This window comes from Armigeres subalbatus, chromosome 2 (genome assembly GCF_024139115.2).
Source record: "Armigeres subalbatus isolate Guangzhou_Male chromosome 2, GZ_Asu_2, whole genome shotgun sequence".
Lineage (NCBI taxonomy): Eukaryota > Metazoa > Arthropoda > Insecta > Diptera > Culicidae > Armigeres > Armigeres subalbatus.
In genome coordinates, this window is record NC_085140.1 from 192,381,356 (window position 1) to 192,397,115 (window position 15,760).

Consider the following 15,760-nt stretch of genomic DNA (forward strand, 5'->3'; position numbering starts at 1 on the left):
AATATTTACTCATAAACGCTTTTTCGTATAACTTTTCGTATAAGAATCTAATCATTTCGTATATGCCCAGTTCCTATACAGGTTTTGGAAGATTCTTAAACAGAATTGTAAAAAAATCTAACAGTCTGGTTAGGTGTACAAAATATTGATCAAAACACAAAACAAATCCATGGAATTTGGTTTCATTTCTGGAGAACATTTTCGAACCTGATATTGAAAACAAACCCAATAACAAACTAATGGAAGCAACATGAAATTCTCAGAAAATCCTGAGTAGCATTTTGGGGAATTCGAATGCACTCAAAAAAAATGACCTACCCTAATCTCCATACGATTGTGGGGACCGGCTTTTCCGCGCGAGTGTTTGTGTACCGTCCTGCATCAACCTTCTCCCACCGACCGCCGCCACCGGCCACGCGTGGAGTTGTGTCTGCGGAGAGCGCCCCGGCAGTCTCGTTTTTGACATTTCTCCGAATGGGGCTACAGATGTTTTTATTTGAATTTCGGTTGCGATCCGGTGCGGCTCGCGTAGATTGCTGATTTCTGGAAGTGCCTTTCGCGACAGGGAAAATTCAGTTCCATCGGTGAAAACTAGTGGTGCAACATTGTGCGGTCATAGTGCAACGTCCAAAGCAGCAGCGGAGCAGCTTTACATATTTGTGTAGTGTTATCATATCGGCGCGGAAGCCAAAGAGAGCAAGAAGCCACACGCCGTTTTGTCTACACCTCCGGAGTTCAAAAGTGTGTCGCGTTGTTCGTTATAATCAAAGTGTAAACAAAAGTGCCTTGATCTCGCGCGAGAAGTTTTTTCATCCCAGCTTCACAGTTCCGTACGTTACGAAAATTGAGGAATTACGCAGAGCCATGCTGACGTTATCCCACAGCGGTGATGACCTGGCCAAAACGTTGGCCGGAGCGTTGACCATCACTCGCACCCCCAAAGAGCACTTCTCCGATAAGGTATGTGTCTTCGTACAGCGGTACGGCAGCGGTTGTCTGTTTGTTCTGTTATCATTCTATCTATAAACAGTTAACGTAAATCGTGGCACGCCGTTTGGAAAAAAAGTCAATTAAAAAAGACGAACCCCAGCGCGTTGGATTCACACTAAGGATTCGCTTCTTGTTGCGCGCTTAAAATCAAGGTTCAGAAAAAGAACACGATTTGATAATTAGGCTTCTTGATTGATTGGCAGCAAACTGACAAGGGCACGATGCGGTTGTACTTAGGGTAAGACGGTATAATGCGCCCCACCTGGCCAAAACGCCCCCTTTGATTTCTAGAAAACTATAACTAATTAAGGGTCAAAATCAGTTGGTACCTATAAGTATTTGTAAACCCATCATACTATGTGAATGTGGAAGTATTTTTGTATTACACAATGAAAATAATAGCAAAATACAAAAAGTTACAGTTTTGATGTAACTTTTTTTGTTAGCTCAACATTCTGGAGCGACTCTGACATACTATCCACAAAACTTGCACTGGAACACTCAGTTGGGCAACAAAATAACTTTTCTCAGTGGTTAATATGATATAAAATTGCTTCCATCTTCAAAAATGTAACGATTTTCGAAAACATGTTTCACTGGCCAAAACGCCCCAGTGTAGGCAGGACGATATGCCCTTACCAATTGGACACAAGCGCAGCGAGCCTGCAGCAGTTGCTTCCAAATTGTATGGAAAATATTGAAATGTTATTCACACCTGCTTAAATGGACCTATGTTGGTTTTTTAATGTCAAGCGCATAAGGATTTGTAACCTTTTTATTATGGGATTGATAAAATACTAATGAAGGGCTATGAAACGTCTTTGGCTAAGGTGGGGCGTATTGCCCAGGCACTTGTTGAAATCCATTTTTTCACGACTTTTCAAAAAAGCTTTATTACGAGTTATCTGTAATATTTTTATATGAATACTCACGGGCAATGCATTTGCGACTTCCTGGACTACCAAAAAACACAAAGTTTGCATAAATTGCGTTGAAAAGTAAAAAGTTATCAAGGAGTTGCCTTAGGGGGGGCATATTATACCGTCTTACCCTATTCATGTTTTTGCTGTTGCATTACAAAACGGAAGTGATAATATGTTGCCACTGATACTGACCAATACTGACAACGGAGCGTGGAGTATTTTTAAATATGATTCATACATGTTGTCATTCTTCAACGCAGATATTCTTTGATATTCTAGACTTTAATTTTTTATGGCAACATCAATTGCATATTGATCGACGAAACGGCCAAACGAAAGAAATTTTATTTTGTTAAATATGCTGCGCAAGAACATTATCACGCCTATCCAAAGATTAGGAGGTTTATCGACATAAAAGATTTACACGTCGCCGATTATTTCTTACCACGCCGATGGCTATTGAAGGACTATTAAACTAGTAGGTTAATGAGTTGGAGTTTGAGTTAATATATTTCCAGTCAAATTTATATTACATTTACTTACTTAAATAAATAAACACACTGAAGGAATTCACGGAGAAATTTCGTAATAGTTTTCATGGAATTTCTGGACTCCACAGAAATTGTTAAAGAGGATTCGAAGAGAAATTGCAGCAAGAACTTCCTATAAAAATCCTGCAGGAATCTCCTGAGGAATTACCTGAGGAACTTCCGGAGGAATTCATGGAGAAAGTTTCGCAGACATTCTTGAAGAAACTTCCTGAGGAATTCTGGTAGGAATTTTGGTTGACCTTTTATAGGAAATCTGGGAAGAACTCTTGGGGGAACTTTCCCAGGAATTTCTGGGGAAACTTTCCGAAGAATCCCTGGAGGAGCATCCCAAACAATTGCTCGTGGAACCTTTGCACGAATTTCTGGAAAAACATCCGAATTAATTCCTGGCGCAACTCCTAAAGGAAATCATAGAGGAATTTCTGAAGAGACTTCCTGAATTCTTGGAGGAACTTCAGAAGAAATCCCTGGAGGAACTTCCGGAGGAATTCCCAGAGTAACTTTAGGGTGAATTCTTGGAGAAACTTTTGGTGGAATTTCTGGAGAACCTTCCGGAGAAATTTTGAAGGAATTTCTGGAGGAATAATTTCAGGATCATCCACAGAAATATCCGGAGGAACTTCCGAAGAAATTCTAGGAGATACTTCCTTAGAAATTCCTGGAGGAATTTTTATGAAACTTCTAGAAGCATTCCTCGAAAAGCTTCTCGAAGAATTCCTGGAGAAACTTCCGGAGGAATTCCTGAAGAAACTTCCGGAGGAATTCCTGGAGGAACTTCCAGAGGAATTTCTGAAGGAACTTCCGGAAGAATTTCTGAAGGAACTTCCGGAGGAATTCGAGAAGCAACTTCCGGAGAAATTGCTGGAGCAGCTTGCCGAGAAATTCCTGAAGGAACTTCCGGAGGAATTCCTGGAGGAAATTCCGGAGGAATTCCTGGAGGAACTTTCGGAGGAATTGCTGGAGGAATTCCTGGAGTATCTTTCGGAGGAATTCCTGGAGGAACTTCCGGAGGAATTCCTGGAGGAACTTCCGGAGTAACTTCAGGATGAATTCTTGGAAAAACTTTTGGATGAATTTCAGGAGAAGCTTGCGGAGAAGCTTCTGGAGAAATTTTTGAAGGAATTTCTGGAGGAATAATTTCAGGATCATCCACAGAAATATCCGGAGGAACTTCCGAAGAAATTCTTGAAGATACTTCCTTAGAAATTCCTGGAGGAATTTTTATGAAGCTTCTATAAGCATTCCTCGAAAAGCTTCTCGAAGAATTCCTGGAGGAACTTCCGAAGGAATTTCTGAAGGAACTTCCGGAGGAATTCCTGGAGGATCTTGCGGAGGAATTTCTGGAGGATCTTGCGGAGGAATTCCCGTAGGAACTTCCGAAGGAATACCGGGGGGAACTTACGAAGGAATTTCCGAAGAAATTCCTAAAGAAATTCCAGGAGGAACTTTCGAAGGAATTTTTGGAGAAACTTCCGAAGGAATTCTCGGAGGAACTTCCGAAAGAATTCCCAGAGGAACTTCCGAAGGAATTCCCGGAGGAACTTCCGAAGGAATTCCCGGAGGAACTTCCGAAGGAATTCCCGGAAGAACATCCGAAGAAATTCCCGGAGGAACTTCCGAAGGAATTCCCGGAGGAACTTCCGAAAGAATTCCCGGAGAAACTTCCGAAGGAATTTTCGGAGGAACTTCCGATGGAATTCCCGGAGGAATTTCCGGAAAAACTTCGGAAGGAATTTCCGGAGGAACTACCGAAAGAATTCCCGTAGAAACTTCCGAAGGAATTCCCGGAGGAACTTCCGAAGGAATTCTCGGAGGAACTTCCGAAGGAATTACCGGAGGAACATCCGAAGGAATTCCCGGAGGAACTTCCGAAGGAATTCCCGGAGGAACTTCCGAAGGAATTCCCGGAGGAACTTTCGAAGGAATTCCCGGAGGAATTTCCGAAGGAATTCCCGGAGGAACTTCCGAAGGAATTCCCGGAGGAACTTCCGAAGGAATTCCCGGAGGAACTTCCGAAGGAATTCCCGGAGGAACTTCCGAAGAAATTCCCGGAGAAACTTCCGAAGGAATTCCCGGAGGAACTTCCGAAGGAATTCCCGGAGGAACTTCCGAAGGAATTCCCGGAGGAACTTCCGAAGGAATTCCCGGAGGAACTTCCGAAGGAATTCCCGGAGGAACTTCCGAAGGAATTCCCGGAGGAACTTCAGAAGGAATTCCCGGAGGAACTTCTGAAGGAATTTCCGGAGCAACTTCCGAAGGAATTCTCTAAGGAACTTCCGAAGGAATTCCCGGAGGAACTTCCGAAGGAATTCCCGGAGGAACTTCCGAAGGAATTCCCGGAGGAACTTCCGAAGGAATTCCCGGAGGAACTTCCGAAGGAATTCCCGGAGGAACTTCCGAAGGAATTCCCGGAGGAACTTCCGAAGAAATTCCCGGAGGAACTTCCGAAGAAATTCCCGGAGGAACTTCCGAAGGAATTCCCGGAGGAACTTCCGAAGGAATTCCCGGAGGAACTTCCGAAGGAATTCCCGGAGGAACTTCCGAAGGAATTTCCGGAGGAACTTCCGAAGGAATTCCTGGAGGAACTTCCGAAGGAATTCCTGGAGGAACTTCCGAAGGAATTCCTGGAGGAACTTCCGAAGGAATTCCCGGAGGAACTTCCGAAGGAATTCCCGGAGGAACTTCCGAAGGAATTCCCGGAGGAACTTCCGAAGGAATTCCCGGAGGAACTTCCGAAGGAATTCCCGGAGGAACTTCCGAAGGAATTCCCGGAGGAACTTCCGAAGGAATTCCGTAGGAACTTCCGAAGGAATTCGGAGGAACTTCCGAAGGAATTGGAGGAACTTCCGAAGGAATTCCCGGAGGAACTTCCGAAGGAATTCCCGGAGGAACTTCCGAAGGAATTCCCGGAGGAACTTCAGAAGGAATTAACGTAGGAACTTCCGAAGGAATTCCCGGAGGAACTTCCGAAGGAATTCCCGGAGGAACTTCCGAAGGAATTCCCGGAGGAACTTCCGAAGGAATTCCCGGAGGAACTTCCGAAGGAATACCCGGAGAAACTTCCGAAGGAATTCCCGGAGAAACTTCTGAAGGAATTCCCGGAGGAACTTCCGAAGGAATTCCCGGAGGAACTTCCGAAGGAATTCCCGGAGGAACTTCCGAAGGAATTCCCGGAGGAACTTCCGAAGGAATTCCCGGAGGAACTTCCGAAGGAATTCCCGGAGGAACTTCCGAAGGAATTCCCGGAGGAACTTCCGGTGGAATTCCTGGAGGAACTTCCGAAGGAATTCCCGGAGGAACTTCCGAAGGAATTCCCAGAGGAACTTCCAAAGGAATTCCCGGAGGAACTTCCGAAGGAATTCCCGGAGGAACTTCCGAAGGAATTCCCGAAGGAATTCCAGAAGGAACTTCCGAAAGAATTCTTGTAGGAACTTCCGGTGGAATTCCTGTAGGAACTTCCGAACGAATTCCTGTAGGAACTTCCGAAGGAATTCCTGTAGCAACTTCGGAAGGAATTCCCTTAGGAACTTCCGAAGGAATTTCTGGGAGAACGTCCGAAGGAATTCCCGGAGGAATTCCTGGAGGAATTCCCGGAGGAACTTCCGAAGGAATTCCCGGAGGAACTTCCGAAGGAATTCCCGGAGGAACTTCCGAAGGAATTTGTGGGAGAACGTCCGAAGGAATTCTGGAGGAATTCCTGGAGGAACTTCCGAAGGAATTCCTGAGGAACTTCCGAAGGAATTCGGAGGAACTTCCGAAGGAATTCCCGGAGGACCTTCCGAAGGAATTCCCGGAGGAACTTTCGAAGGAATTCCCGTGGGAACTTCCGAAGGAATTCCCGTGGGAACTTCCGAAGGAATTCCCGATGGAACTTCCGAAGGAATTCCCGATGGAACTTCCGAAGGAATTCCCGATGGAACTTCCGAAGGAATTCCCGGAGGAACTTCCGAAGGAATTCCCGGAGGAACTTCCGAAGGAATTCCCGGAGGAACTTCCGAAAGAATTCCCGGAGGAACTTCCGAAGGAATTCCCGGAGGAACTTCCGAAGGAATTCCCGGAGGAACTTCCGAAGGAATTCCCGGAGGAACTTCCGAAGGAATTCCCGGAGGAACTTCCGAAGGAATTCCCGGAGGAACTTCCAAAGGGATTCCCGGAGGAACTTCCAAAGGGATTCCCGGATGAACTTCCGAAGGAATTCCCGGAGGAACTTCCGAAGGAATTCCCGGAGGAACTTTCGAAGATATTCGGAGGAGGAACTTCGAGGGAATTCCTGGAGGAACTTCCGAGGGAATTCCTGGAGGAACTTCCGAGGGAATTCCCGGAGGAACTTCCGAGGGAATTCCCGGAGGAACTTCCGAGGGAATTCCCGGAGGAACTTCCGAGGGAATTCCCGGAGGAACTTCCGAGGGAATTCCCGGAGGAACTTCCGAAGGAATTGGAGGAACTTCCGAAGGAATTCCGGAGGAACTTCCGAAGGAATTCGGAGGAACTTCCGAAGGAATTCCCGAGGAACTTCCGAAGGAATTCGGAGGAACTTCCGAAGGAATTCCCGGAGGAACTTCCGAAGGAATTCGGAGGAACTTCCGAAGGAATTCGGAGGAACTTCCGAAGGAATTTCGGAGGAACTTCCGAAGGAATTCCCGGAGGAACTTCCGAAGGAATTGGAGGAACTTACGAAGGAATTCCCGGAGGAACTTCCGAAGGAATTCTCGGAGGAACTTCCGAAGGAATTCCCGGAGGAACTTCCGAAGGAATTCCCGGAGGAACTTCCGAAGGAATTCCCGGAGGAACTTCCGAAGGAATTCCCGGAGGAACTTCCGAAGGAATTCCCGGAGGAACTTCCGAAGGAATTCTCCGAAGGAATTCCCGAAGGAACTTCCGAAGGAATTCCCGGAGGAACTTCCGAAGGAATTCCTGGAGACACGCTCGCAGGAAACCACGGCGGAACTTTCGAAGGAATTGCCGGAGGAACTTCCGAAGGAATTCCCGGAGGAACTTCCGAAGAAATTCGGAGGAACTTCCGAAGGAATTCGGAGGAATTTCCGAAGGAATTCCTGGAGGAACTTCCGAAGGATTTCCCGGAGGAACTTCCGAAGGAATTCCTGGAGGAACTTCCGAAGGTATTCCTGAAGGAACTTCCGAAGAAATTCCTGAAGCAACTTCCGGAGGAATTCCCGAAGGAACTTCCGAAGGAATTCGGAGGAACTTCCGAGGAATTCGGAGGATCTTCCGAAGAATTCCTTGAGGAACTTCCGAAGGAATTCGGAGGAACTTCCGAAGGAATTTCTGGAGGAACTCCCGAAGGAAGGAACTTCCGAAGGAATTCCCGGAGGAACTTCCGAAGGAATTCCCGGAGGAACTTCCGAAGGAATTCCCGGAGGAACTTCCGAAGGAATTCCCGGAGGAACTTCCGAAGGAATTCCCGGAGGAACTTCCGAAGGAATTCCCGGAGGAACTTCCGAAAGAATTCCCGGAGGAACTTCCGAAGGAATTCCCGGAGGAACTTCCGAAGGAATTCCCGGAGGAACTTCCGAAGGAATTCCCGGAGGAACTTCCGAAGGAATTCCCGGAGGAACTTCCGAAGGAATTCCCGGAGGAACTTCCGAAGGGATTCCCGGATGAACTTCCGAAGGAATTCCCGGAGGAACTTCCGAAGGAATTCCCGGAGGAACTTCCGAAGGAATTCCCGGAGGAACTTCCGAAGGAATTCCCGGAGGAACTTCCAAAGGAATTCCCGGAGGAACTTCCGAAGGAATTCCCGGAGGAACTTCCGAAGGAATTCCCGGAGGAACTTCCGAAGGAACTTCCGAAGGAATTCCCGGAGGAACCTCCGAAGGAATTCCCGGAGGAACTTCCGAATGGATTCCCGGATGAACTTCCGAAAGAATTCCCGGAGGAACTTCCGAAGGAATTCCCGGAGGAACTTCCGAAGGAATTCCCGGAGGAACTTCCGAAGGAATTCGGAGGAACTTCAGAAGGGATTCCCGAAGGAACTTCCGAAGGGATTCCCGAAGGAACTTCCGAAGGGATTCCCGGAGAAACTTCCGCAAGGATTCCCGGAGGAACTTCCGAAGGATTCCTGGAGGAACCTCGAAGGAATTCCCGGAGGAACTTCCAAAGGAATTCCCGGAGGAACTTCCGAAGGATCTCCCTGAGGAACTTCAGAAGGAATTCCCGGAGGAACTTCCGAAGGAATTCCTGGAGGAACATTCGAAGGAAATTCTGGAGGAACATTCGAAGGAAATTCTGGAGGAACTTCCGAAGGAATTCCGGAGGAACTTCCGAAGGAATTCGGAGGAACTTCCGAAGGAATTCCCGGAGGAACTTCGAAGGAATTTCGGAGGAACTTCCGAAGGAATTCCGGAGGAACTTCCGAAGGAATTCCCGGAGGAACTTCCGAAGGAATTTGTGGGAGAACGTCCGAAGGAATTCCCGGAGGAATTCCTGAAGGAACTTACGAAGGAATTCAGGAGGAACTTCCGAAGGAATTCCTGAGGAACTTCCGAAGGAATTCCCGGATGAACTTCCGAAGGAATTCCCGGAGGAACTTCCAAAGGAATTCCCGGAGGAACTTCCGAAGGAATTCCCGGAGGAACTTCCGGTGGAATTCCTGGAGGAACTTCCGGTGGAATTCCTGGAGGAACTTCCGGTGGAATTCCTGGAGGAACTTCCGAAGGAATTCCCGGAGGAACTTCCGAAGGAATTCCTGGAGGAACTTCCGAAGGAATTCCTGGAGGAACTTCCGAAGGAATTCCCGGAGGAACTTCCGAAGGAATTCCCGGAGGAACTTCCGAAGGAATTCCCGGAGGAACTTCCGAAGGAATTCCCGGAGGAACTTCCGGAGGAACTTCCGAAGGAATTCCCGGAGGAACTTCCGAAGGAATTCCCGGAGGATCTTCCGAAGCAATTCCTGGAGGAACTTCCGAAGGAATTTCGGAGGAACTTCCGAAGGAATTCGGAGGAACTTCCGAAGGAATTCCCGGAGGAACTTCCGAAGGAATTCGGAGGAACTTCCGAAGGAATTCCCGGAGGAACTTCCGAAGGAATTCCCGGAGGAACTTCCGAAGGAATTCGGAGGAACTTCCGAAGGAATTCGGAGGAACTTCCGAAGGAATTCCTGGAGGAACTTCCGAAGGAATTCCCGGAGGAACTCGAAGGAATTTGGAGGAACTTCCGAAGGAATTCGGAGGAACTTTGGAAGGGATTCCTGGAAGAACTTCCGAAGGAATTTCTAGAGGAAGTTCCGAAGGGATTCCTGGATGAACTTCCAAAGGAATTCCTGGAGGAACTTCCGAAGGAATTCCTGGAGGACCTTCCGAAGGAATTCCCGGAGGAACTTCCGAAGTAATTCCCGGAGGAACTTCCAAAGGAATTCCCGGAGGAACTTCCGAAGGAATTCTCGGAGGAACTTCCGAAGGAATTCTCGGAGGAACTTCCGAAGGAATTCTCGGAGGAACTTCGAAGGAATTCGGAGGAACTTCGAAGGAATTCGGAGGAACTTCTGGAGGAATTCCCGCAGGAACTTCTGAAGGAATTCCCGGAGGAACTTCCGTAGGAATTCCCGGAGGAACTTCCGGTGGAATTTCCGGAGGAACTTCCGGTGGAATTCCCGGAGGAACTTCCGAAGGAATTTTTATAGGAACTTCCGAAGGAATTCCCGGAGGAACTTCCGAAGGAATTCCCGGAGGAACTTCCGAAGGAATTCCCGGAGGAACTTCCGAAGGAATTCCCGGAAGAACTTCCGAAGGAATTCCCGGAAGAACTTCCGAAGGAATTCCCGGAGGAACTTCCGAAGGAAATCTTGCAGGAACTTCCGAAGGAATTCTTGCAGGAACTTCCGAAGGAATTACCGGAGAAACAACCGAAGGAATTCCCGGAGGAACTTCCGAAGGAATTTTGCAGGAACTTCCGAAGGAATACCCGGAGAAACTTCCGAAGAAATACCCGGAGAAACTTCTGAAGGAATTCAGGAGGAACTTCCGAAGGAATTCGGAGGATCTTCCTAAGGAAATCCCAGAGGAACCTCCCAAGGGATTCCCGGAGGAACCTCCGAAGGAATTCGGAGGAACTTCCGAAGGAATTCGGAGGAACTTCCTAAGGAATTCCTGGAACAGCTTCCGAAGGAATTCCCGGAGGAACTTCCGAAGGAATTCCCAATGGAACTTCGGAAGGATTTCTCGAAGGAAGAAATTTCCGAAGGACTTCCCGGAAAAACTTCAGAAAGACTTCCCGGAGTAACTTCCAAAGGACTTCCCAGAGGAACTTCCAAAGGACTTCCCGGATGAACATCTGAAGGAATTCCCGTAGGAACTTCTGAAGAAATTCCTGGAGGAACTTCTGAAGGAATTCCAGAAGGAATTTCCGGAAGAATTCTTGTAGGAACTTCCGAAGGAATTCTTGTAGGAACTTCCGAACGAATTCCTGTAGGAACTTCCGAAGGAATTCCTGTAGCAACTTCGGAAGGAATTCCCTTAGGAACTTCCGAAGGAATTTCTGGGAGAACGTCCGAAGGAATTCCCGGAGGAATTCCTGGAGGAATTCCCGGAGGAACTTCCGAAGGAATTCCCGGAGGAACTTCCGAAGGAATTCCCGGAGGAACTTCCGAAGGAATTTCTGGGAGAACGTCCGAAGGAATTCCCGGAGGAATTCCTGGAGGAACTTCCGAAGGAATTCCCGGAGGAACTTCCGAAGGAATTCCCGGAGGAACTTCCGAAGGAATTCCCGGAGGAAGTTCCGAAGGAATTCCCGGAGGAACTTTCGAAGGAATTCCCGGAGGAACTTTTGAAGGAATTACCGGAGGAACTTCCGGTGGAATTCCTGGAGGAACTTCCGGTGGAATTCCTGGAGGAACTTCCGATGGAATTCCTGGAGGAACTTCCGGTGGAATTCCTGGAGGAACTTCCGAAGGAATTCCCGGAGGAACTTCCGAAGGATTTCCTGGAGGAACTTCCGAAGGATTTCTTGGAGGAACTTCCGAAGGATTTCTCGGAGAAACTTCCGAAGGCTTTCTCGGAGGAATTTCCGAAAGATTTCCCGGAGGAACTTCCAAAGGATTTCCCGGAGGAACTTCCGAAGGAATTCAGGGAACTTCCGAAGGAATTCCGGAGGAACTTCCGAAGGAATTCCCGGAGGAACTTCCGAAGGAATTCGGAGGAACTTCCGAAGGAATTCGGAGGAACTTCCGAAGGAATTCCCGGAGGAACTTCCGAAGGAACTTCCGAAGGAATTTGGATGAACCTCCGAAGGAATTCCCGGAGGAACTTCCGAATGGATTCCGGATGAACTTCCGAAGGAATTCCCCGGAGGAACTTCCGAAGGAATTGGAGGAACTTCCGAAGGAATTCCGGAGGAACTTCCGAAGGAATTCTGGAGGAACTTCCGAAGGAATTCGGAGGAACTTCGAAGGAATTCGGAGGAACTTCCGAAGGAATTCGGAGGAACTTCCGAAGGAATTCGGAGGAACTTCCGAAGGAATTTGGAGGAATTTCCGAAGGAATTCCCGGAGGAACTTCCGAAGGAATTCCCGGAGGAACTTCCGAAGGATTTCCCGGAAGAACCTCCGAAGGAATTCCCGGAGGAACTTCCGAAGGAATTCCCGGAGGAACTTCCGAAGGAATTCCCGGAGGAACTTCCGAAGGAATTCCCGGAGGAACTTCCGAAGGAATTCCCGGAGGAACTTCCGAAGGAATTCCCGGAGGAACTTCCGAAGGAATTTCCGGAGGAACTTCCGAAGGAATTTCCGGAGGAACTTCCGAAGGAATTCCCGGAGGAACTTCCGAAGGAATTCCCGGAGGAACTTCCGAAGGAATTCTGGAGGATTTTCCGACGGGATTCCCGGCGGATCTTCCGAAGGAATTCCCGGAGGAACTTCGAAGTAATTTGTGGGAGAACGTCCGAAGGAATTCCCGGAGGAATTCCTGGAGGAACTTCCGAAGGAATTCCTGGAGGAACTTCCGAAGGAATTCCCGGAGGAACTTCCGAAGGAATTCCCGGAGGAAGTTCCGAAGGAATTCCCGGAGGAACTTTCGAAGGAATTCGGAGGAACTTTCTAAGGAATTCCTGGAGGAACTTCCGGTGGAATTCCTGGAGGAACTTCCGGTGGAATTCCTGGAGGAACTTCCGGTGGAATTCCCGGAGGAACTTCCGAAGGAATTCCCGGAGGAACTTCCGAAGGAATTCCCGGAGGAACTTCCGAAGGAATTCCCGGAGGAACTTCCGAAGGAATTCCCGGAGGAACTTCCGAAGGAATTCCCGGAGGAACTTCCGAAGGAACTTCCGAAGGAATTCCCGGAGGAACTTCCGAAGGAATTCCCGGAGGAACTTCCGAAGGAATTCCCGGAGGAACTTCCGAAGGAATTCCCAAAGGATCTTCCGAAGAAATTCCCGGGGGAACTTCCGAAGGAATTCCCGGAGGAATTTCCGAAGGAATTCCTGGAGGAACTTCCGAAGGAATTCCCGGAGGAACTTCCGAAGGAATTCCCGGAGGAACTTCCGAAGGAATTCCCGGAGGAACTTCCGAAGGAATTCCCGGAGGAACTTCCGAAGGAATTCCCGGAGGAACTTCCGAAGGAATTCCCGGAGGAACTTCCGAAGGAATTTCCGGAGGAACTTCCGAAGGAATTCAAGGAGGAACTTCCGAAGGAATTCCCGGAGGAACTTCCGAAGGAATTCTCGCAGGAACTTCCGAAGGAATTTCCGAAGAAACTTCCGAAGAAAATTCCGGAGGAACTTCCGAAGGAAATTCCGGAGGAACTTCCGAAAGAATTCCCGGAGGATCTTCCGAAAGCATTCCCGGAGGAACTGCCGAAGGAATTCTTGGAGGAACTTCCGAAGGAGTTCCCGGAGTAACTTCCAAAGGAAATTCCGAAGAAACTTCCGAAGGAATTTCCGAAGGAAACTCCGGAGGAACTTCCGAAGGAATTCCCGGAGGAACTTCGGAAGGTATTCCCGGAGGAACTTCTGAAGGAATTCCCGGAGGAATTTCCGAACGAGTTCTCGGAGGAACATCTGTAGGAATTTCCGGAGGAACTTCCGAAAGAATTTCCGGAGGAACTTCCAAAAGAATTTCCGGAGGAACTTCCGAAGGAATTCCCGGAGGAACTTCCGAAGGAATTCCCGGAGGAACTTCCGAAGGAATTCCCGGAGGAACTTCCGAAGGAATTCCCGGAGGAACTTCCGAAGGAATTCCTGGAGGAACTTCCGAAGGAACTCCTGGAGGAACTTCCGAAGGAATTCCTGGAGGAACTTCCGAAGGAATTCCCGGAGGAACTTCCGAAGGAATTCCCGGAGGAACTTCCGAAGGAATTCCCGGAGGAACTTCCGAAGGAATTCCCGGAGGAACGTCCGAAGGAATTCCCGGAGGAACTTCGGAAGGAATTCCCGGAGGAACTTCGGAAGGAATTCCCGGAGGAACTTCCGAAGGAATTCCCGGATGAACCTCCGAAGGAATTCCCGGAGGAACTTCCGAAGGGATTCCCGGATGAACCTCCGAAGGAATTCCCGGAGGAATTTCCGAAGGAATTCCCGGAAGAACTTCCGAAGGAATTCCCGGAGGAACTTCCAAAGGAATTTCCGGAGAATCTTCCGAAGGAATTCCCGGAGGAACTTCCGAAGGAATTCCCGGAGGAACTTCCGAAGGGATTCACGGAGGAACTTCCGAAGGAATTCCCGGAGGAACTTCGGGAGGAATTCCCAGAGGAACTTCCAGAGGAATTCCAGGAGGAACTTGAAACTTCCGAAGGAGTTTCCGGATGAAGTTCCGAAGGAATTCCCGGAGGAACTTCCGAAGGAATTCCCGGAGGAACTTCCGAAGGAATTCCTGGAGGAACTTCCGAAGGAATTCCTGGAGGAACTTCCGAAGGAATTCCTGGAGGAACTTCCGAAGGAATTCCTGGAGGAACCGAGTTTAAAGGAGCCATCGATCAAGTCAATGATACCGAATTTGTCTTCGGAGAAATATGTTAGACACACTTTTCCTTTTCATTTATGTATCATCATGAATATGGTATCGTTTAAAAAAAGTTGTAAGTCGTTAACCAAGGCGAGTTCCAATAGATTTCCTTCCGAACTAATTTATTATTCCTTTCCAGTACGCTCATGGAGATGCAGAGGATTCCATGCTCTTTTGTAGCAATGAGTGTCGAACTAAATTTCCTCCCCTTATCCTAATTGATGGTGAGGACGTGGCCGGCATCGTTATTGGTCTCGAATATGTACAGGTCATAGCATGTACAGTGAGAATAGCTTTCTAGTCCCTAGATTTATTTATTTATTACCAGACTAAGGCCGAAGTGACCTGTGCAGTACATAAAAGTCTTCTCCATTCAGCTCGGTCCATGGCTGCACGTCGCATAGTCCCAATAAGACTATTCAATTAATGAGCTGTGCATATTTGTTGTTCCTCTGCCGATCGCGACTAGCAAATACGATGTGGTCATTCAATTAGGCTAAGCTATTTCTCATAGACCATAGCGTCCAATGATGCGAACTTCCGAAGGATTCGGGTTCGGGTTGTCGGATCCGATCTTCGTATTGAAGTCGCCCATGCAGCACTTGATATCACCCGTTGGAATTCTGTCTAGGGAAGATCCATTAATTACGTAACGCAAAAATTTGCCATATTCAACCCCCCTCCCCCTTTTGTGTCACACTTTTTGTATGAAACATTGAAAAATTTTGTATGGATTGTCACACTTTGGTCAACCCACCCTCCCCCTCTAAGCGTTACGTAATTTGTGGATGTTCCCCTATAATGGCAATGCGTTGGCGTTAGAGTGTATAAGTTTGTCTTGCAGATCGGCAGCTTCATTGGAATATAGTAAGTTTTCGGACCCGTGTTCTGAATCTGGCAACGATTATCCTTTCCCACTTCATAAGTGCTGAGTGTGCCTGGGAACGTATTCACCTAGCAAACCAGAGTATAGCAGAATGTGTCCCGATGATATTCTGTGTCCTCCAAAGTTTGGCCAACAGACTTCACTCAGTCCTCGGATCTCAAGCTTCATGTGGTGTGCCTCATTGGCAAGTTGTGGCAATGTACCCTACTGGGCTAGGGTTAAAACGTCCCATGTTGTTGAGAGTCGTTGCCGTAAAATCAGTTCGTATTCTTTCATTGTCGGATTCTCGAACAAATTTGATGATGGTCACCAGGACTAGGCTAATGCACTTTGAGCGGCTTTGATAGGGCCTGCTTTCAAATACATGCAGCTTTTTATAGAAGTTCAACAGATCCCCTTGTCGAACCCCACCACATCCTAGGCAGGGCCCAGGTCGCACCTTTTCACTCTAGCCGATGTC

The 15,760-nt window shown here is 48.1% G+C and overlaps 1 protein-coding gene across 1 annotated transcript in view; it reads left to right on the forward strand.

Annotated features, from left to right (window-relative positions):
- The first annotated feature begins 500 nt into the window (after positions 1-500).
- LOC134211429 (four and a half LIM domains protein 2-like) overlaps positions 501-15,760 on the forward strand; it is a 589,158-nt gene continuing 573,898 nt past the window's right edge. The window contains exon 1 of the mRNA XM_062688275.1: positions 501-960. Coding sequence (XP_062544259.1) covers positions 865-960 — 96 coding nt within the window. The 5' untranslated portion in view covers positions 501-864. The remainder of the gene's footprint in view (positions 961-15,760) is intronic.